Source organism: Falco biarmicus, chromosome 2, assembly GCF_023638135.1.
Source record: "Falco biarmicus isolate bFalBia1 chromosome 2, bFalBia1.pri, whole genome shotgun sequence".
Taxonomy (NCBI): Eukaryota; Metazoa; Chordata; class Aves; order Falconiformes; family Falconidae; genus Falco; species Falco biarmicus.
Window position 1 is genome coordinate 36787683 of NC_079289.1, and position 23926 is coordinate 36811608.

The 23926-nt window shown below is 35.7% G+C and overlaps 1 protein-coding gene across 2 annotated transcripts in view; it reads left to right on the forward strand.

Moving 5' to 3' along the window:
- Positions 1-22307, forward strand: part of PCDH17 (protocadherin 17) — a 92862-nt gene extending 70555 nt beyond the window's left edge. Inside the window, exons 5-6 of one of the 2 annotated variants that reach the window (XM_056329609.1) lie at positions 9426-9500; positions 17732-22307. In XM_056329609.1, the coding sequence (XP_056185584.1) occupies positions 9426-9500; positions 17732-18414 (758 nt within the window). In that variant the 3' untranslated portion in view covers positions 18415-22307. The remainder of the gene's footprint in view (positions 1-9425; positions 9501-17731) is intronic. The other variant, XM_056329610.1, reaches the window with a different exon arrangement.
- Positions 22308-23926: the final 1619 nt, after the last annotated feature.

Sequence of the window (23926 nt, forward strand, 5' to 3'; positions counted from 1 at the left end):
ACCTCTTCATGCAGTGAACGCCTCCAGCTTGTTGTCACTGCACTTGATTGCAGCATAGGAGGTTTACAGGGTCAAAGCTAGTCTTGTATCTTCTGTTATGTCATGCAAGTCTTACAGGCTTTACTCTTATACTTTCGATTTTAACATGGCTTTTTTTGTACTTTCATAATTACTTTTAGAAGTGTTTAATAGGGTAATTAAGTACTTTTCATACATTTGTTGCACAAATGTATGAAAATGTAGGCATTGTAGACAGAAATTTGTCTCTATAATATAGATTCAACAATATCCTTGTGAACATTTATGTTTATGTATCTATATCAAGGTGATCTCTGACAAAATGTCAGTAGGATATAATAAATTGCCTTTGTCCTGTAACTTTGCCAGACTCATCTGCCCCCAAATCCGCTAGTGTCTTTTGCTAGGATCTGTTCTACAATTCCAAACCTATATGTACATCAAAGAGATGCAACTAAAAAATAAAAATGAATTGTCAGATAACTACCTTGCAAAATTTTGAGCAAGGTTTAATTTTCACAAATGGAATCAATATCTGAACTAACAGCAGCTTTTCTTTACTATTATATGACCTAGTTCAGGAAGATGATGCATTCATGTTTGATTTTAATCATGTGTGATCCCACTGAAAATGAGGGAAACTGTATATTCTTTCTGAAATCCTTTAGAAAGTGAAAGATTAAAATATATACTGTAAAGAGTTGAACAATGAATTTGTCAGAACTTATCCTAGTGAGCACTCAGAGCACCTGGAGACATTGAATGAGGACACAGAATAAATAAAATATTTTAAAATAATTTTGTCTTTTTCTTGTCCGAAACACTTAACATTTCCCATAACTTTGGTGGGTAGAAAGAGGCTTTAGACAGGGAAAAGGAATGTTAAATTCGGGTCTGTTTTAGCACCCAGGCTGTATTACATTTTAAGATAATCACATGGTATGAGTTAAGGATTTTATCTATATTACAGATCTGATATCAGAAGGCTTTAATTCCCCATAGCAGCCTTTGATAATTCAATTAGTCTCTCAAAAAAGTTGGGAGTAGCTGATAAATTCACTTTAATGTTAAATCACGTACCCCAGCAGGTTCTCTTAATATGATTGCTTCTCAGGGAGCTTAGCTCTAGAGGTGATACCTCCCAAAGGCAACTTTCTGCAAGGAATATGTGGGCCTTTGGAGCAGATTGAAAGAACTGTCTGTACCAACATAGCTTCTTACCATTAATAAAGTTGCTTCAGATCATGACAGTGATCTCATTCACTCAGATGGCTGTCCATCCAGTGTAATTTATTTTAATTTGCAGCCTTAGTTTCCTCCATGGAACAGATTCCATGAATATGATGAATGATGCCAGGAATAGAGAATGTCATTAAAGAAGCTGAATTTAACCCTTCCCTTTAAACATTGTCATTTGGGATTCCCAAATCCTATTGGTAGACACTGATTGCTGAATAACACGTAGGAGGGAATTAGCTAGATATGCATTGGCTATGTCTTTGGAGAATGCTAACAATAACACCAGTTCTGTTTGTCTACCTTTAGGATATGAACAAAGAATATGTTAGACACAAAAGATGAACAACAGGATTTAGCATGGTAAATAGATGCATGTCCCTGCAGAAGTCAGGTAGCAAAGCAGAGAGAAAAATCCTAACAAGAAAATGCTGCTTACTACTTGCAAACAGTTGGCCTTAATAGGCAGATTGTCACTGACCTTCTGTACAGGATTACAGTTTTGCTAGAAGGAAGACTTAAATTTTAGATGTATTCATCCATGTCATCAAAGATGCATGTTGTCATCACAGTTAGAGCAGGCTAACTGACATTGAAAGCTTATAGAAAATGCTGTATTTTCCTTTCTAAAGGTAATGAATAAAAAGTAACAGAAATATACATATCCTTCTCTGTGTGAAATGCTTTATTCTGTATTTTTAGTCCACTTTGATTTCCTGTTTTGAATAGGCAATTATATTCAAGGATAACATTTGCCATTTGTTTTATAAAACAGATTCTTGCAGTAACCAGAATAAATAAATTCCTTTAGATATATTTTTTTTCAAAGAAAAATTACAAAAAAAAGTAATTTCTAATGAATTAATCCTAGTAAAAGGTATGGAAGGTATTCTAGTAAAAGTTATGGAAGGTATTTTACATAAGCATTTAGGTTTAATATCTGTTTTCTTCTCTTTTGTTTTTTAACTCAAAAATTAGACTTACATGATAGCTTCTTTCTATTCAGACTGGTTAACCTATTTAGAATTGCCCTTTATTTTTCTGTGCTAGTTTTATATTTTTTCATATAATTTTAATGTTTATTTTATTTTTAATATTCCTGAGTTTTTATTTTTCATATTCCTGAGTTTCTTTCTACTCTAAAATAGTATGCTCTAAAACTGAAAATATCTACCTAGTATATTTTGTGAATATTATTACTTTGTCCACTAATGGCTCTGAAATATACTTCTTGAAGTTATACAGGTGCAATGAACTGCGCATGAAAATGTTGAAGGCAGTTTGTAATATTAAGCTGCAATTGAATTTATTTGTATATCATGTAGACCAGTAGGCTGTAGTGGATAAATGCAGTCATGGTAATATATCACAGGAACATTTGATAATGCAGATGTACTCTACAGGATTACCATCATTGGTTTTCCACTTGATTATGTTTAAAGAAAAATTAACTGCTAAATAAGTGTGTCAGCTTTTCAAAGGACTGAGACTGATGTTTTATGAACAAAATTGTTGACAATAGTTTATCATCCCAGTCTGACTTTCTGAGAAGTATTGACTCAACATTTTTTAATCAAAAAACACGTTTAAATTTAAAATTTTAAACTGAGAATTTATTTAAAGAAGGAGTATTTGCATTGATGTTGAAAGCCACAGAGTTAATGAATGGAAATCCTCAGTCCTACTCAACCTTTAAAATAAGAATTTTGAGATCAGAATTATTTCTGAGAATGGAATTACTGACTGGTAGGAATTCCAGGTATGCTGCTCTCAATTAATTTTATTTTGTCCTTGGAAAGACGAGAAGTGACATACCATGATTTACTTTTGAGCATCTCGAAGAACTTAAAGTCTGACTCCAAAATCCAAGGCTAGCAATTCTGTACTCTCAGGACAGGCAGGTAGATCTGAAAAATCTAGTACATAAATATGGGCTATGACTCATGAAGCTTCCTTCCCTTTATTTTCCTACTTAAGCAAAAGCTTTGGTAATATTTGCAGAAGATCTGTAGGCTTGAACTATAGATGAAAGGGAAAATTGGATTTTATCATCTTTGCAAGGTATCCAGCACCCTGCTGTCTTTAGGATTCAGCTAGGTCTGTGAGCCAACAGAACCTGGGCTGCAAAGCCAAGGTATGGCTGGACAGGAGAGCTGGCAAGAAGGATGTTGGCTTTCTGACTTTAAATTCCAGCAGGAGCTAGGATGATGTGCTGGTTATACCTAAGGTGCCAACTTGCTCTGTAGACAAAGCATAGTTGATCAGTTGATCAACTGCTGATCAGCAGCTGATTTGTCTTCCTAAATTTCTGGAAAGGAAATAAATAATCTAAGTTAAACTAAACTAAAATGCAATATGCCACTTTACAACATGTCAAACATCTTGGTTCTGTGAAGTTGGCAACGCCTATACATCAGCAAAGCCACTCCCTGCTATGGTTTTGACAAGAACTTAGTTGGAGCCAGAGCTGTAGCTGCAGTGGACCAGCTACAGTTTGCCTCAGTGAAGAGCAGCAGATCCCAGTATGTTCCTTCAGGGATTTAAAATAACACAAATTTTAATGCTGTAAAAAAAGCAGTAGCTTGGTATAAGCACAGTAGCACAGTATTAGGGGAGAAGGAAAGTTGCTTTACTTTTGCAATAAAATAGCTCAGTGGAAAAATACCAGGAATCTTGATCAGACTAGGTATTGAATGAATAAATTCTGTGGAAATCCCAGAACTTATATGGGCATGTAATCACTGGGTTATTAGTTTGCAAGGGGACAATTTTCCTACCAATGGGAGGACAATCTTCATTAAGAGCATGTCTTGGAAAAGGTGATTCATAATGCTGAGTTACACACCTAAATTCCATCTACATTAAATTAGGGAACATTGGACCTTTATATTCAAAACAGGCAGTTTTCTGAGGGCTGAAAAGCTTAAGGCAGCTAATAGGAAAAGCCAGACCGATGGGTATGTATCCCTAACACAGCGGTAGATATATTCAAGATATCAGCTTCATGCACATTCAGTGAAGATAGGTAGGCCTATCCGAGAAGTGGTTTAGGTCTGGAGCTTATCACTGAAATGAATGCTTTTTGAATCCATCCTTCTCCATTGCCTCTAGAGACAGCGTAAGAATTCTAGCCTAATGTCAATTGTCAGAAATTAAATTGCGTGGCAATCTCTGTTTCTTGAATGAAATAGTTTTTTTTCTTATAGCTGCTATTAGGCACCTGATGAAACTAATATTCATCATCTGACTTCCTGTGGGGTTTTCTTCAGTTCCTTGATTGACAAGAACTCTCCCTTAAAAAGCAGATTAGATGAAAGCTCTCTCTGGTTTGCTTCATTGTTGAGTGATAATAAAACTTAAACAGGAAAGGTGAAAAAAGTATGGCCTGTCTTCCTGCTTACGAGGATTTAGTGCACATGGTAGGAGGAAATCAGGCTCTCCAGACTTCAGCTGTAGGAATACTTTTTCCCTGAATCCTAAATTAGGGAGGTACAGTTGCCTTAGGAAAGACTATACTTAATAGTCTTGCTCAAAGACACAAATCTTAGTAAAAGAAACACCTTGAGCTTATTTCATTTTTGTTATCATGAATGATGTCAGATGTCAAATCAACAGCATTTTTTTATCTTACTTTACAGGAAGAATATTTTCTGTGTGTTGTCCCAGTTAGAAGCATTTTTTTTTTTACTTTGCTAGGGGGTTTTGAGATGAACATCAACACAAAGTTTAAACTTCAAAAAGTCTTCAACTTAGTATTAGTTCTATGCAACTACCTCCGTCTTGTAGAGTATTACTGTTCTGCATGGTCAGCCTAACCAAAGAACAAGATTTTCCACGTTCTTTGATCTTTTAAAAATATATTGAAATCTGAAATCAAGTGCTTTGCCTAAGTCCTGACTTTTCTGGCAACAGTGAGCTGAATAATGTACTGATATATAGAGTCCCTCTAATATTATCTTTAAAAAAAAAGAAAAAAATTACATATCTTCATAATCAGTCCATCTATGTCTGTCAAATGATGAAATGCTCTGAAGTCTGTTGTTGATAAAAGGGGGAGGACCCACAATCAAGAAAGGGTGGGTGGGTGGTGGTGGTAGTGAAGAAGAAGAGAATAAATGGAAAAATTAATTCCAGCTAAAACAACCCCATTTGATTCAGAGGCTGTACAAAGTGCCAAATGTCATGCTAAACGAAGAGCATAATCTCTTTAAACATATTCAGAAGGCAGAGCTGAAATATTTTGCTTATAGCCATAGTACAGAGCTCTTTGCATATCTTGCCAATAACACAAAAATAATTCTACAAAAATCACATATATCCTTTCATTTATTTCTTTTGCATTAACCATCTAGGTTAGAGGGTTTTTACATACTAATACTGGGGACAATTAAGTCTCTTTAACACAGAGACAGATGCCAGATGTATGCATGTAACAGTTACAAAGGAAGCATATGCATAGTATCAACTCTACAAATGGTCGGGCTCCCTAGGCACTCGACAGTTTTGAAGCTAAGGGAGGGAATGTTTTTATGTTATAACATTTTCCCTTGGTGGTAGCAAATTAGCTGCCTTGTATCCATCTTCAGCTGGAACTGCAGAGAGTCACTTGAGAGCTTACAAATAAGTTTAATGCTGTGCTAAACTGTTTCTTAGATACCTGAGAAGTGGGATACATGCATGCCAGTGCTGTAACAAGTGGGCTTTAAAAAAAAAAAAAAAGTTTGAATTTTTGGGGTTTTTTCCTCTCATAAGACAAATTTTTCTTACCTTAATTCCTTACAGAATTTGTTCAAGGTCAGACCAGGCTTGCTTTCAGTTATGGTGCTTCACACACAATTTTTGTCTCCTTGGGAATTAAAGCAATTATTTTTCTTAAACAAAAACAAAGCAAAGCTACATTTTTATTAGGAAACCCAGAGGCTGTTTTTGAACACCCATGCAGCAGATATCAGGGGCCAGTTTTCTCTGCTTCCCATTATTTGTGATACAAGAATTCAAGCCAATAATAACTGTACAGGTCTCTTGCCTTTTCTTTCCAATAGAACAAAATGGCTGGGAGGAAAGGTACCCATTAAAATCAAGTCATGGTGGAAAGCATACATGAATCTCTAAATCAAGTAAATATTATAGTGATAAGTTCCAGTAAATGAAAAGGTCTCTTTAAATACTCTGAGGATGTTGTTCATGATCCATGTGTAGCACAGGTTTTACTGCACTTTATAGTATGTCTGCCCTATTTCTAGGGGTGTAGTAACTTCATCACCTCTACAGAGTAAAGATTTTCTTAAAGGAAGTCAATAGATTGACACTGACATATATTCTGAATCCTTCAGCAGCTTTAATGGTAGCAGCTGCATCTTTTACTTGCTTTACCAGAACAGTGTTTAACTTACGTACTGCCTCACTGCTGGATTTCCTTTGTAGGGTGTTCAGATAAGTAAGCTGAGGGCACAGTTAAGAGAAATTATCCTGACTGCATCTTACTTGGTGGTGGTGTTTGTAACTAGCTTTTAAGTCTATTTCCAGGACTAAAATACAATTTTTATAAGAACATGGCTCAGATGAGAGATTGCCAGAGAACAGAGAAATAGCTTCTAAGAGTTAGCAGGCTTAAAAAGTGAAAACAATGAACACATAATGACAACACCTTTAGAAATAGTTCCCAAATTAACAATTTTTCTTAAAGGTATGTTTTGTCATATCACAGTACTCTGATATCAATACAAAACTTGAAGATATAACAAATGCAAAGACGACAAGTAAAAAGGTGACTTTCAGTTGAGCAGCTCAGCTGCTGGAAAGAAAAGTAACTAGCAGGAGAGACTTTCTGCTTTAGTGTTCTATAATCTCCTCAATCCTTGAAAAATATGAAAGTGAACTGGACCTTAAGGTTTGTGATGAAGGATTTGGAAAAGAAAGATGTGACTACTCTGAGGACATCTTCACTAAGTGTCTTTCAGAGATCTATTTACATTTCATGAAGAACATGAAAATATGGTTTTAAATCTGTTTACATGTACAATTTTTTTTTTTGCCAAACTGGTCAAAAAAAGGGTCAGATTTGAAAAATGCATCCTCAATTATTATTTCTGATTGATCCAATTGGAGCACTATGCAGGCAGAAAGCTAAGATAGCATTGTGAAACTCAAATTCCTAACAGGATGTGGGTGCTTCATAAATAGACATAAAGGTAATCCCATTCTGCAAGTCTCTTTCGAAGGTGGTAATAAAGGACAACACCAGCATCTAGTAAACAATAGTCTAGGGCACCATCTAATCAAACAATAATGAATACATTACTTATCATCGCATAGGCAAGACTCTATATGAAGCTCTGAAATATTTTTTTTTTTCCTAAGAAGATATTTTTGTATCTGTATGTCCAAGTGAGTTCCTTAAGATGTCTGGATAACTTCATAGTATTTGTGAGCACTGCATTATGAAAAATGTTCTTCATCTTGTTCTGTCAGACACGTTGTACCTCCCATGAAGTCCAAAGTATATGACCTGTATACATCAACCTTCTGAAGCAGAGAATGATACCCACTGGGCTTTTCCATCTATCAGTATAAAACAGACATGGTCTCATTATGTCTGGTAAAAGAGATTTTGAATGTAAATCCAGACATACTGGCAGGAATGTGGAGGAAACTACTCTTTTTCACCAAAGTGGCCAGATTTTGAATGGTTCAGCATCCATATAGCCTTTAGTAATTTTTTGTGAGGCTTAAAAACCCCCAAAACAGACAGCATTTGAAAAGCTTTATTGCATTGATTCTGTTTTGGACAAAATCATGCTCCTACACAGAATCTGTCAGATTTCCATTCAAGAGAGTCCACCTATAGTCAGGATGAAAACAGAGCCATCAAAAGGGCATAGAAACAGATTTCTTCAGAAGCTTGTCATGTCTCTCTCCTCAGTGGCACCCTCATCACTCAATGTCTGTAAACAAGTTGTCATATTCAGATTTGAGACAAGTTTACAAAGCAAAAATCTTGGTGCATTCTAATTAAAGATTTGTATATTGAGATAATTGGCAACTGTTGAGGGAGGCTCAATGGTGTAATATATAGCTGATTGTTGGTGGCTTGACAGTGTGACACATGGGGATAGCTTCCTTAAATTATGGAGCTTTTTATTGGTATTTTCAGGAAATTTCAACAGCATGATTATATTTTCATTGATGTTGTCTTTCCTTTTGTTAGTCATAATCACTTTTACCTCTTGTCTCTAACTGTACAATCTATTAATATTTGTATAGGATGCCTCACAATGGACCTCATTAGTGACCACATTGGCACGGTACAATATACAGTGTTAACATTTACTAAATATTACAAATTACATATGGAAATTATTGATATTATGATTATGAATAGCTTACAATAAAGTTAGTAAAAAGAATGTGAATATCATGCAAATTTTACAGATGATTATGCAAATTCAGTTAGATTTCAGATTTAAGAGTCGTTGCATTTTTAGGTGCTAGTACTAAAACAATTCCACTGTAAAATCTGTGGAACTGGCTTGATCAAGAATAGCAAAATGTGTTATATTAGAAATGTTTATTCTAACAAATCCACAAGCCTGTTCTCTTCTGTAAATTACTGCAGTTTTGTTTCTCTTCTTTTCCAGGAAACAGCTTTTGGGCTCTACAACAAAGATTTACTGTTTAAAATGGTGAATTTGTCAGGTTACTAAAGTTTCCCTGTAGCTTCTTAGCTAAACGCAGGGCTGGCATAGCTAGCCCTTGTACATTTCCTCCCTGCAGCCCTGGGCTAGGAAAAGGTTTTTTTATGGTGGGATGGGTAAAAAGCTAAAATATCTTTCCATGACTGTCATATGGGCTTCTTACTGCAAATTAGAGTAGGTGCCAGTGTGACCTACAGGCAAATGTTGGAAACCAAAACCGTGTGTCCTTCCTCAGCCACTCCTCTTTCTCCTCTAACAGGAAGAAATGAGACACCCTTTGTACTAGTCAGATATTTTCAGTTCACTGCCAACTATAAACTTCTGTGTACCTTTGAGAAGCATAGTGAAAAATTTCAAGGCCTGTGAGCTGTGCCTGGGCCACAGATAGACATTTTCTACTGTGGAAGTTTTGACATTGTGAATTTTGGAAGCAGAGCCTTTCCCTGTCTGTGACTCACAGGTTTGATTTGCCTCCAGAACAGCAAGGCAGAGGCCAAAGACCCATTCTTGGGATCTGTGGACCAGCCCGCTGTGAGGATGGAAAATTTTCAGGTAACAGAAATGTTTTCTTGCTCTTATGCTGTCTTTAAATACAAATATGTGATTGCCATTAAATTGTAAGCATGAATTTAAAGCATACTTCTGTAAGAAAAATACTAAATGTTCTGTAGGGGTCCATGTAATCCTGAAATATTCCTCCAATATTTATGGTTTGTGACAAATATGAACTAGAATTAAATCCATAGGACCACCATCTTTTTATTGTTTTTGACATGTTTTATGCCATGTCAATATAAAAATATATTCACTTTATCTTGTGTCCAGAAAACAAGGAAAAAACAACAAAAAACCCAAACAAAACCCCAACAAACAACAACAGGGAAACTGCGTAAGTGTTACAGACCTCAGAAGCTCATATTTATAATATCAGGAAAAGACCACGTGATCCAAGAGGTTTAAAAGTGGCAGTCCATTCTCACTTTACTGCCAGTCATTTTGCTCATCTGAGCTATATAATTGCTTTGCCTAACTGAAAGGACCCTTTAAACAGACAAGCCAATATAAGTACTGATTGGAGACAGCTCTGTTTAATAACAGCAAGCATGTGTATAGAAGTATTTGTTTACCTCTGCTCATTTATGTCAAAATCAATTGTAATTAAGCAGGAAGCCAACCACAGAAGTAGTACTTTAACTGATTGTTCTCATCCGAAGTGTCGTATAGTCCCAGTATTTAGGACATGTCAGAGCAGCCCATTATTTTTCTCCCGCAATAAAGACCTACTTACAGTCCCTTCAGTTCCTTAGTAAAGGCAATTGCCTATCTCAAATAAAAAAAAAAAAAAAAAAGACACTATTTCATATAAATTCAGGGCAGTGGGGGTGGGGGGATGTTCTGGCCATAATACAGAAATTACTGAAGTTCTGAAAGGCAATGTTATTTATATTCTCTGTTAGACATTAGATGTCATTTATTGTCCAACTGTTTACACGTATGTACAGAAAATACAGAACTTTTGTATCTATTCAAGGTATTAAAATAGATAAACCATACTTTATTTTACCTTGTTTTTTCAAAAGCAAGTACTGGTGGGGTTTTTTACATAGTATGTTTGTGGTTAGACCAAAGAAATATAAGCTACAGAGGATTTTATACCTTGTTTCATTATTGAGTGAATTCTAAATGAAAATACTTTCAATAATGAACACAAATTCACATCAACGGTGAAATGAATCTATCTCCTAGGGAAGTCAGTGTGAACTCCATGCATGCATTCAAAGGCAGACCTTTTTCTTTGCAATGTAAAACAAGGGTCAGCAAACGTGCATTGCTGTTCACTCTGTAACGCAATGAAGAACAAGAGTATTTCAAGAGTGAAGGTAGACCATATAAACAGCACAAAACTGAAACAGAAAGGAGAAGACATTCACTTTGAAATGGGTCGTCCAATGTATTTTTCATTTGGAGCTGTTAGTTGATAGCCACTTCGGTCAACTGAGGCAGCCAATGAGCCAGCCCTGACAATCAATGATTTTTTTTTTAGCTTCCGTATTTATAGAAAAGAAGAAATAAAAAGAAAAGTCAATTAGAAGGAGGGGTGTCTATGTGATAGTAAAATCTAGGCATCACCTGTTGAAATGGGAAAAAAAAGGTAAATAAGATATCTGAAAGATAGGCTAGCGTTTCCTAGGACAGTAAAAAAAAAAAACAAACCAAAAACCACACCAAAATTTCTGACACTTTAAAACACTCAGTGTTATTTCTGCACTTACCTAGCCATATTCTTATTTAGCCTTCATAAATGAACATAGTGTAATACGGAGCTACATTTTTTTTATTTATTTTGTGAGTAAAACGTTCTTAGAAAAGAATGCATTTGATTGACCATTTACCAGGTCAAATTTTATAAATTATTATGATTTGAACTGTGCCTCATTTATCTTCAAATACAATTTGATAACATCATTACAGGTTTTGGGAGGAATATGGTTGTCTAGTTCGAGGTATGTGTCTGGGTTTGTATATAGGGGAAATCAAGTTTTAAATGTACGTCTGTACATATGCATATATGCTTTTATGTGTTTTTTATACTTTTAAATTCTGATTTCCCCTCTCTACACAAGCTTGGGCATTTACTATTATATTATATAGAGTATTTTGATAGAGTATAGTGTTCTTCATCTTATATACTTATACTGTTATAAACACAGTACATGAAATATTTATTGAAAATGTTTGCTGATGTTTTATGTACATGGATTGTTTAGTTTTTATTTGCATTTCTGCTTTGTGCGTATGTGTAATTTAAATAATTACAGTCCAGTTAAATTAGAAAAAATACTGTATTTATTAACTCATTTTGGCTACATTGAGTCAGTGTTCAAAAAAAAAAAAAGAATTCTTGAGTTTCTTCTTCGTTATCATTATGCAAATTTCATATAATTAGTGAGCCAAACCAATATATCTCAGTTTTAGCCATTGGAAGGAGCCAGCTATCTAAAGCATGAGTTAATTAACTTCATAGTGCCATATATTTAGGGTTAAATCAGTACCCATAATTAATTCTGTGCATAATATTTGTGAGGAAAGTATAGGAAATTAAAGATAGCACAAAAAAATACCTTTTACTTTAAGTTTGCTACAGAAAGCGTATGTTAGACACAGCTTCTCTGGTAATATAGAATAAAATATACAAGGTATGTCTTGTGTTGAACCAAAATACATACCTTGCATTGCATTTTTTTATGTTGTCAACATAACTTTCATCCTACGCCATCTGAAATTTCTATCCACTACACTTTGCCTATCCAGGTGACTTGTTTCCAGATAGCTTGTTTCCTTTTACTTTCTATAGCTGATAATTTAGCAGTTCTATTTTAGCATATGTTCTCCCCCAAGTGCTAAAGCACTTCTGACTGTTTACCCTTAAAGCTCCAGAGAGTTAGGAAAACCCCTAGGCTGCTTCTGTTTATTGCAAACACTTGGACTGTTAAGGGTTTATTTTCAACAGGAGGGAGACAAGTGCAGAGATAAAGACAGGTGGTGCATATCACTCTACCAGCATATCTTGCTGTACAGTATGGTGTATGACCTCTTTTACATATATATATTTATATATTTACCTTTAAATTGATTCTGTTTTCTCATCTATACTAATTTGGCCCTTGGTGGTAGTAGTTCACTTCATGTTTATAGTTTCTGCTGCTAGTACAAAAATGCCTGTTCAGTTTTTTTCACTGTTAGCCGTAGCAGTCAAAGTTACAGGCTAATGGTGAGACAAGCAGCCTATAATGTATGATAATCAATACTGAAAATCCATTTCCTATGATGTGACATAAAAGAGTTAAGTGAAAAGACACAGATTTTCAAGACTAGAACACCAAAGCCCATGCAATGCAGGTGGTTTTAACTTCAAGGTCATTCAGTATTTGTTTCTTCTTTTCTGACTTCATATTTAATTCAGTCACTGCTAGGATGCCCAGGGAGCAGAAATGGAAAATTAGTCAATACTGTGAGTATGAATGCAAGTATAAAAACTGCTTTAGCAAATGCAGGAAATGAGAAGGGGAAGGAAGATATGGAGTGCAATACATATATAACATATATATGCTATATGATATATATCTTTTACTTAGAGATTGCCAGCAAACTTTCTATCTTTATTGGCAGTAATGAATAATGCAAATACTGTGTAAGAGTCATCCTCATACCCAGTGTATGGGTACATGTATAAGAGCTAAGAATTTAAAATCTTGGGACATAAATTGGTTATAACAAAATTAACCTAATCAGTCTTGAAAATCTCAAAGCATAGTTTTTGGCAAAGCACTGAAAACAAAATGTAGTTAACTTATTTCCAGTGGCTGAGAACTTCTTTAATCTTTACCTTTCATCTGAAGTTTGTTTATTTAAATCTCATCTCAGGAAATTTTTTTTTTAAACAAATACTGTTTGGTCAAGTTTTAGAATAAGAGACAGTGCTGAAATACAGTTTCCCAGTTGTATATTTCATATGTATATATATGTTGTCAAAGTAGATAGCAGAGAATTGTATATAAATATATGAACATTTATTTAATGCATTTTAAGACAATATAACACAGAACTACTACCAGAAAAGCAGGAAGTTTTCTTTCTACAGATGGTGGTTTTGTGGTCTAATAACAGGCTGTAACCTAATGAAATCTTCCCAGTTGTGTTTACTAATAGTCTCCCAATACACTACGAGGTGTTGACACATTAAAGTTGGTTACAAAGTTTTACAGGAAGTGCTACTTCCCCCCACTCCTCACCCCCCGCACCACCCACACACCCCACCCCCGTGAAAAAGAAACGAGCAAAGAGGAGTCCTGCTCAGAGAATTGAACTGCTCAACAGAGAATTGAAAAGAGAGAGAGCAGCAGAGACAAGTGTTGGTCCATTGTCTGTGCAGTTCTGGACATTTTGTGGTAGCTAGCACACATCATGTTTTTACTTTTACCTTTTGTTAAAAAAAGACCAAAAAATATTTACAAAAAATAATACAAAGGATAGGTAAATTTACAAACAATTGTTTGGAAAGCTGATTAATTCCGTATGAAAACCATTAAAAGTGCCAGAAAACTTTTACTCAATGTTGTCATGATTTCCATATAAGAAAAAATATTTTTAGGTATAGAGAAAAACCTAAAGAAAACATCTATTCTTTCCCCTTACTATACAAGTTCACTTTTAAAGCTAGAGGCTGAGCTTACACAAATCTACTCTGTAGGATTAGGATGAAGAGCAAAATAACAAAATTAATGAATAGCAAGCATTTACAAAATCTAAAGTTCTAGAAATAACATTGAAATGGTTGAGCTTGGAGCATTTTGGTTTTTTATTTTTCTGTTGGATTTCTCTGATAAAATGAAATGAAACCTGGCTAGTATTAACTATTGCCCATCCCATACTAAAGCTTGGAACCTTCCTCTCCAATGCTTTTCCCCTTGTGCTTTTTAAAATACATTGATCTGGTTTTGTGGAGGTTTATGTTTCCCTTTTTTGAGAGAAAGAATAGCATTTTCACTTGGCTTTTTTAAGCAGCAGCTGTTTGATGCTGTAGAAGCTCTGGAAAACTAGATATAGAGAACTTTAGTAGAGGCGAACTAATGGGTGGAATGAGCTGTATAGCAATGTCCTTTATTTGTATGGCTCCCTTTTTATCAAGCATTTGTCACTGCATATATTGTCTCTATGGTTATGCATACCAATGCCATCCCATTCAAGTTAGGTAAAATCAAACACTGCAAACTTAAATGTCTTCCTTAAACTCTTAGTTCTGTCTCTGTGTTACATTCCCAGGATTAGGGTTGTCTTTCACTCATGCTTTACATTATGATAATTCTAATTTTTATTGTACACTAAAACCAGCATGCACCTTACTTTTCCTTAGAGGTCATAGAATTATAGAATGGTTTCAGTTGGAAGGGACCTTGAAATATCACCCAGTCCAACCCCCCTGCCATTGCCAAGAATATCTCTCACTAGATCAGGTTGCTCAAAGCTCCATCCAACCTGACTTTTAAATCTTCCAGTGATGGGGCATCCACAACTTCTCTGGGAAACCTGTTCCGGCATCTCACCACCCTCATATTAATGAGTTTCATCCTTATGTATAATCTAAGTCTACCCTCTTTCAGTTTATGCAGCCCAGGATACAATTGACTTTCTCAGCTGTAAGCAAATGTCCAATTTTTCATTCCCCAGTATCCCCAAGTCCTTCTCCGCAGGGCTGCTCTCAATGATTCATCCCCAACTCTGTATTGATAGTGGTTGTTTCCCTTACCCGGGTGCAGGATCTTGCACTTGACCTTGTTGAACTTCATGGGCCCACCTCTCAAGCCTGTCAAGGCCCCTCTGGATGACATCCTTTTCCTCTAGCGAATCAACTGCACCACTAAACTTGGTGTTATCTACAGACTTCTGAGGTTGCACTCAGTCCCTCTGTCTATGTCACCGATGCAAGTATTAAATAAAGTTACTCCCAGTGTGCACCCTTGAGGGACACTACTCGTTACCAGTTTCCATGTAGACACTGAGCCATTGACTGCAACTCTTTGCATGTTGCCATTCAGCCAATTCTTTATCCATCTAACTGTCCATCCACCAAACCCATATCTCTCTAATTCAGCAGCAAGAATATTGGGGGTGGTGGGGACGGGACTGTATTAAAGGCCTTACAAAAGACTAGGTAGTTGATGTCCATAGCTCTTCCCTTGTCCACTGACACAATCTCTCCATCATGGAAGACCACTAGATTAGTCAAGACACAGTCATACTTTGGTGAAGCCATGTTGTCTGTCTCTAATCACCTCCCTGTCTTCCATATGTTTTGATATATCTTCCAGGAACATCTGTTCCATGATCTTACCAGGCACAGAGGTGAGGGTGACTCACTTCTATGAATTTTATATTTTAAACCTTTCTGTTATGTTATTTTCCTCAAAAATCACCCTGTGTTCTCCTCTCCCTGTACCTCATTCTCTCTTGCTTTTCGTATTTTTTTAGGGATTACATCAGTCTTAGATTCTAAAATCTTGAAGGAAGGGAGCCCATACACAGAATGACACTTTTTCACAGATCCGCATCATTAACAAGTGTCAGTTCTGAGTAAATTATCCCACCTCATTTTGACCGATAGTTGTGACATAACAAAATTTTGTTTATATTTAAGCCACATTTATTCACGACTTTTTGCAAATGTGAACAGTCAATGCTGTTTACACTATTGGATTCTCACAGATCACCTTTGGTGTTTATTCTGTCAGGTTTCTGTACACCTTTGCTGTTTGTTCTGTGCTAGGTTTCTGAAGTGCACCTGTCCATGAATCTGGTGGTGATAGCATAACATTACTATGAATATCTATTATAATTTAGAAAGATGACGATCACTTAAATTTTCCCTGTCTTTGGGTCAACATGTTTGCTCTGCTTTTCTGAAGACCTGTTGTGCGTATTACTGTTTCATCATTACATTGAAAGGATACTCACAGTTTTTTGTCTAATTGCAATTCTAAGCAATTTATAAATAGTAAATTCCTCAAATAAAATTAATATTTGAAACCATCTACCCATTTTGCGGAAGAAAATGCTTAAAAACTAAAGACTAGCTTATAGCTGACTGAAACATGGAGATGATAAAAGGATTTATGCTATCAGTATCAACTAGAGAGTACCAGCTAGAGAGTACTGAGAAGAAAACAGAAAGCAACTTGGGTCAGACTTGTGTTTTTCTAAGAAACAGATTTAAAGGGTATTTCTGGAATTTTCCTTATCCTTGACATGAGGTTAAAGTTATGCTTACAATTATAAAATGGTAAATGATGGCTCAAATGTATTCTATTTGTATAAAATGACAGACAAACTAAGGCTTTTAAAACGAAAGTGTTCCTTGAATTGTAGAACAGAAAGTATCAAAATTTATGTTCTAAAAGTCTTATTTAGCTGTATTCTTTGAAAGAAGTAAGAATATAGGAATCCTATCTGAAAACATTATCAGTTCAAACAGTGTGTCATGGTTTATCATTCTTCCAAATTGTATGTATTGAGCAAATCCATTTTCAGTTACTTGCACCAAAACAAAAAAAAGGGGAAACTGATTACATGATCCATACTCCAATCTAATAAAATTGCAATATGCACTTTTTGACAAGCTTATATTTAATGCATACTGATGGAAAATTCTACTTCTCTGTTCTCAGCAGGAAAAGTAGGCTTTTTAAGAAAACCTTTTTATTTTGTGACTGTCACACAACATAACAATTATAAAAGAAATGGAGGTGACAAAAATGAAAAGCCAGCTTGGAATTTTTATGAAGTGTTTGCATTTCCAGAAAGACAGTCATTGCTCAGTTATTTGATTTGAAGAATTAATCCTGATAATGCCTTTTGAATTCCTTAAGTACTGTTCACTCTTTTTCTAGGATGAGTTTTACAGAACAAAGCCTAACAGATTTCTACAGCAGATTAGTTTACAGATGAAGCTGAATTCCACTGAGAATAATTCTCTAATGACCCCTTTATACTTCCATTGGGCTGTGTGAATGCTTTCATATGTAGAGAACAGAGTTAAATAAATCTATTGTGTCAACTAACAGGTTTATGCAATCCTTCTGAAATACTTTAATTATAGCTTCTTTTTCTCCATAATTAAGAAACCAGATGTCAAGTAAGTCCATCACGTGTTGATCATAGCCTATCCATTAGTTTAAAGAAATCCACTTATAATTAGAGTTTTTTTCTCTTTCTCCTTTGTTTTACAGAGCAAGAAGAATGTGTTAACTGCACAGATGAATGCAGAGTGCTTGGTCATTCTGACAGGTGTTGGATGCCACAGTTCCCTGCAGCCAGGCAGGCTGAGAATGCAGATTATCGCACAAATCTCTTTGTACCCACAGTTGAAGCTAATGTTGAGACTGAGACATATGAAACTGTGAATCCCACTGGGAAAAAGACTTTTTGTACATTTGGGAAAGACAAGAGAGAGCACACTATTCTCATTGCCAATGTTAAACCTTACTTAAAAGCCAAACGTGCCCTGAGTCCTCTGCTTCAGGAGGTTCCCTCAGCATCGAGCAGCCCAACCAAGACATGCATTGAGCCTTGCACCTCAACAAAAGGACCACTGGATGGTTGTGAAGTGAAATCAGGAGCCTTGGCTGAACCAAGCAGCCAGTACTTGTCAACTGACAGTCAGTATCTATCGCCTAGTAAACAGTCAAAAGACACTCCCTTCATTGCATCAGATCAGATGGCTAGGGCCTTTGCAGATGTGCATTCCCGAGTGAGCCGAGACTCGAGTGAGATGGACTCTGTTCTGGAGCAGTTAGACCGTTCAGCCCGGGATCTAGGCAGGGAATCGGTGGATGCTGAGGAAGTTGTGAGAGAAATAGACAAGCTCTTGCAGGACTGTCGGGGAAGTGACCCTGTGGCCGTCAGAAAGTGAGGGGGAAATTAAGGACAGGCTGGCAGTTACATTCCTCTTCTGCTGATTAAAAGTAAATAAATAAATAAATTCCCTGGTTGTAACAGATTTACAGGAATGAAGGAAGACCAATGCTGCTTTAAGGCTTTTAGTGAACATCTGAAGTGCCCACAAGTATGTTCTTTTCACTGCTCTTTCTTTTTGACAGATAACACTGGTTTCATTTTGACCAAACTTTCATTAGGACAGAGTCAAGTACACTAAGAACAAAACGAAAGAAGGAAAGACAGTGCCATTTTGACAATCTGCTAGGAAGGTGTGAGAAAGATGGAATGGAAATACGTCTGATACTTTAAGACTGTCCTCAATAGCTGATGCTGACTTTACTGTTTACGTACAAACCCCAAGAAAAACAGGGTTGAATAATTCTGACCTGTGGTGGATTTCCAGCAGTCACCACAGGCTTCTACTGAAAGTCCTAAAAAGAGTTCTTGTAGTAGTCCAAGCGACACCAAACATTAACATTCATTTGTGGTAAACATTTATGTACAAAGTTATCTGCCACAAATATGGAAAAAAGAAAAAAAAAAGAACAAGAAAACAAAAAAAACCCATTCCAGATCATTATTTAGCAAAACATATCCTGATCATTAATAAAACACTTCATATCATATTAAGGTTAAATGTAAAATTATATAGTCCATCTTGTCCTGCACACACATAAGCTAATACACTTGATAAAAAAAGAAAAAAAAAAAGATTTTAATATCTATTTAGCTTTTTAGTGTCCAACAAAACTATAAATAGTTAGTGGTAAGTTTAAAAAAAAACTGAAGTAAAATAAAGTTTGAAAAAAAAAATAGTTACCTTTAAAGGTAATACACAAAAGAAATTAACATTATTAACACTTTTTTATTCATTTGTGGACACTAAAATAGCTCAGGAAAGTGAAAATGTCTTAGACATCCACAAAAATCACATGATCATTTAAATGTGCAGATGTAAGAAGATTCAGTGTGTTTACATCAAATGACATATTTTTATTGATTTATTGCAGATTCAGTGCATATGAGCCAAATTGTTGAGTGTATAAGAGCTATATTGTGTATTTTATTAAATTAATATATAGTTGTGTTGCAAAAATATTTGGGCTTATATTGTAAATGGCAAGTGTTGCCTCAGTAGCTGTCGAACTCTATGAGTTTTGTTTTTTCCTGCTTCCTTTTCCCCATGGATTGTGGGAAGCAGCGCCTCGGAGCAAAGTCTCTTGTTTAATGTATGGTCTACGAAGTACTGCAGTACATAATCTGTTCAAAATGTGTTTGAGTGAGCTGATGGAGCTAACCAAACAGCCTACAAATACATCCATCAGTCATGGTCATGTGCAAGTCCTTGTAGAAGCTTCTATTACAAACCCATGTTTGATAACAAAAATTACACTCGAACCAACATCTGGAACCATTTTGGTTTAGGTTTTTTTTCTCCCCCAAACACATGCAGACAGCCTGTTTAAGGTAGGATATATGATTGACTTCTTAAGAGATGCCCCAGTTTTCAAAGTTTTGGTATTAAGTTCATAGAACTGAAAAAAAAAGTCAATGCCAATGTGGCATGGGCAGCATTTTATCCAATTCTTTAGAATGTGCAGTTGTTTACAGCAGTTCTAGATATACGCTGCTTATTTTGTAGGGTGTTTTTAGTTTGGTTTTCATTTGTTCTGAAAAGTATTTCCAGAATAACTTGGGAAAGATTTTCTACTTATTTTTCTAAGGGTGTTTTTATTGCGTTTGAAAAATTCAAAATTGCCTTCAGATGAAAGTTAAAAAAAACCACATTCAAAACAAACTTGCATGGAACAAGAAGCAGAACAATAAAACATTTAGCTCAGGATTTTTTCCTTATATACTTCAGATACTTGTTGGAAATACCACTATGACACATGGTTTAAAAATGGTGTGTTTGGTTTATTAAATTTAGTCAGTACTATACAAACATATAAAAGAGGCTGGCAATCTCAAATCCCACAAAGCTGTAGTTGTCATCCGTTCAAGAAAGAAAGTTGACCCAACAGCCTGTTTAGATGTTCGGATTGCTGTTAAATGGTGATTTTAGCTAGTCAGTCTTACAATGAATTGTCTTCGGGAGACAACCATTCTGACAGTTTGAGTTTAGCTCCTCCTGTTAAAAAAATCTACAATTACATGTAAGAAAAGGATCTTGTACATGTTTTATCAAGCTACTCTCCATGTTTTGGACAATTTATGTATCTAAAATGTGGTGTTGTCTGTGTTATAATTTATTTTTTTTTTTTCTGGCCAGGAAACTCGAGATTGGTTTTGCTTGATAGCTTGATAGCTTGAAATTCCATAGTGGAGAGGATTTCTTATTGTTTGATCAGTCTCTTATACGTATTTCTGTGGTGCTCATCACTTCAGTGTCTGTGCACCAAGTCTTTAGCTCTGCCAGTGAGATCCATTATTCAGCAAAATCTAAGCCAGTATGTAAATGCAGTAAAGTGATGGAGATTTGTGTATTTTATAAATGATTTTAACACTGAGTAACAAATTGTACAATTCATTGTATGTTTATGAAGACATAAAACCACAACATTCTGAGAAAGGGCTGTGCCAATGTAAAAGGAATTTACCTTAAGGCTCTCTGTCACTAGTGATTTACTAGCTTTAGCTGTTTAACACATTATCTGTATTTAGTAGTTATTATTTATTTACCACTCTGAGGTAATTCAGAATTCATGACTCACAGCTTTATAGAAGAGTTTAGAAAATCTTGCTTTCCTTTAATTTGGCTGACAACTTCCTTGTGTTGTAGATCTCTGGCATACTGCTTCCAATAAGGATATCCCAGCTTAAAAATTCTGTTTCACAATTTAGAATGGATACATAATGAACCAATAAACCAGCAGAGCTTATACAATGTGAGTTTTGCTGGTTCAGTCAAAATTTACAGGATTGCGTGTGAAGGAAGTACTACACACAAAATAATTTAAGAAGTGTTTTTTCTCCATGCTATTTCTACTATCACCACTGGAGAAAGAGGCAGGAATGAAAGATAAAGCTTATGAGTTATTGTTCTCATTCCTTACATACATGTTTTATAAGACTGAAAGAAAATATCTGCCACATGATTATAAAGGGATGGTAAAGTTAAGGGGGGCGAGTTATGTAACTAATAAAATTGTACTGTACACTGTGAATAGCAACTAAGGCATTCTATATATTTTTTTTTATTTTATTAATGAAAGCCAGCAACTGGGAGTTCCTTAAGCAATTGGCCAAGCAAATCAGGACTCAAAATCTGATTTTTATTTTTTTTTTTTAATATTTTTCTTTTCTTTTTTCCTGGTGTATTTATCAGGAAAGATATTCTCCTGAACTGTGATTTGTCAGTTGAGAATATAGGTTTCCCAGTCCAAGCTACCCCTAGAAGCCAAACATCTCCCATAGTGGAGCAAGGTTCACGATTCAAACTTTCAAGCTGCTTACTGTCCAATGGAAGGGAAATTGCTGAGGTCAAGGAGTCTGAAGCCTAGCATGGTATACATCCACTCATTATTGTTTAATTACTTTCTTTTGACATCAGCCGGTGATTATTAATACATTAATTCAAATGGGAGTTTTGGCTATCAAGATTTGTTGATTTGCAGTGTAATTGAATGAAACCTGATTAAGGTTTTGACTTCTCTGGCCCAATTGTGCTACAGGTTGGCATTCTCATTTATCAGCCCCTGTCTCCCCATATGGCTCAAAGTTGCACCAATGACTGGTGAATGATACAAAAACCAAACAAAAGCAGCATACATTGTATGGATTATCTCAACCGCTATTGTTTAATGGCTGTGTTTAATGTGACCTATCTGGAAAATGAGGACTACAAATAAAAAGCAATTACTAATAGTGGTGTTGCCTGCTTTTGCATTCATTAACACAGAAGAAATGTGTTAAACACTGCATACCACAGGGAGCCTGATGGTAATTACTTTGGAAAAACAACTTGTGGCAATGTGGTTGTTACAGCTAGTTATCAGTTTGCCAAAAAAATGACAATCCCTGCTTCATTTATTAGAAATGTGTAACCGTTTTCTCTCAACAGGAAGGTGAAGAGTTTTCATCAAGCTGGGTAAGTTTATCTTTTAAGCAGCTGATGTGCTGAATCCCTACAGGCTGTTATTTGCTCAGAAACATGGAACTGAACAAAGGATAGTTTGGTTTAGTACACTGGTGTGAGTTCACCAAAAGCATTATAAATGAGAGTATAAGTTCTCAAAGACTGTCAGCTCAACATGAAAGATCAAAACACTGCTTGAGTATACAAGTGGAGAAAAAAATCTGAAGAATGTAAAGGGTTGGGCTTTTTTTTGTGTGGTGGTGGGTTTTTTTTGTGGTTGTTGTTGTTTGTTTTGTTTTAAATGTCTCTTTCTTAAGACCCTGAGTGATAGAGGTAGCTAATTTTATTCACGTTCCTGTAAACAACGTGACAAAATACTGGGGAAAATATGACAAAGTTCTATGTCTGGTTGTTTGAGTCTTTTGTTACAATTTAACACTTTCATTAACCTCCTTTTTTCTGTTTGCTTTTTTGTGCTGTTTGAGCATCAAGATCAATCCCTCAGCATATGTGGCCCTTTCCGTCTGCTCCTGTGTGATTGTAGCAATGACACACCAAATAGTGCAAAGCCTCCACACGGGATTTTTTGGGTTTTGGCTGGGTTTGTTTAGGGGCTTTTTCATTTTTTTGTTTGGAGTTCTTCACTGATAATTAAAAAAAACAGGCATTGCTTTTGACAGCAGAATATAATTTTAGTTTGTTTAGAATACTAGAGGTATTATGAAGACATGTGCTAGTCCTACAGGCAGAATTACCTTTTACCCATTGCATGTTTTTTGCAAGTCTCTGCTAGCAACAAAACCAGCCTGCATGTAGTTAGCTGGCTATCCTAGGCACAGAAAAGGCTTATTGTTTTATTCCCTTTTACATATATCTGTCTTTCTACATTATGCTGCTGAAGGCCTCACTAGACATGAGATGTTGCTCTTGCTGTCTTCAACTGTGTGTAATTCAGAGCTTGGCTGGATCCACAGTGTATGTAGAACAAGTCATAAACCATCCTGGCTTTCTTTTACCCAGAATACAGAGTCATTGGTTTCTCATTTGGAAAGTGGCTAGTCTGTCAAACAGAGATTCTTAGAGCTCCTTTAAGGCAACCATGTATAACTGCTTCAGGGTGTTCACTCATGGGATAAATACCCTATCCTTATCCTTTATTGAGTCTAAGACATGAAAGCAGCTGAAAGCTTATTTCTTCAGTTAGTAATGTTTCCCTAAAAATGAAATTCCTCCAGAAGAAAGAAGGGACAGCTCTCTGCTGCATGTATAGCTTGATTTGTAAAAGGTCACCTTAGTATCAGTAATGCATGCAGAAACAGATCAGGGAATTAATGAGCCATCCAAGAATTTTCTGAGATGTATATTCCATGATGCATATGTTATGATTCAGGGAAGAAAGCACAGTATC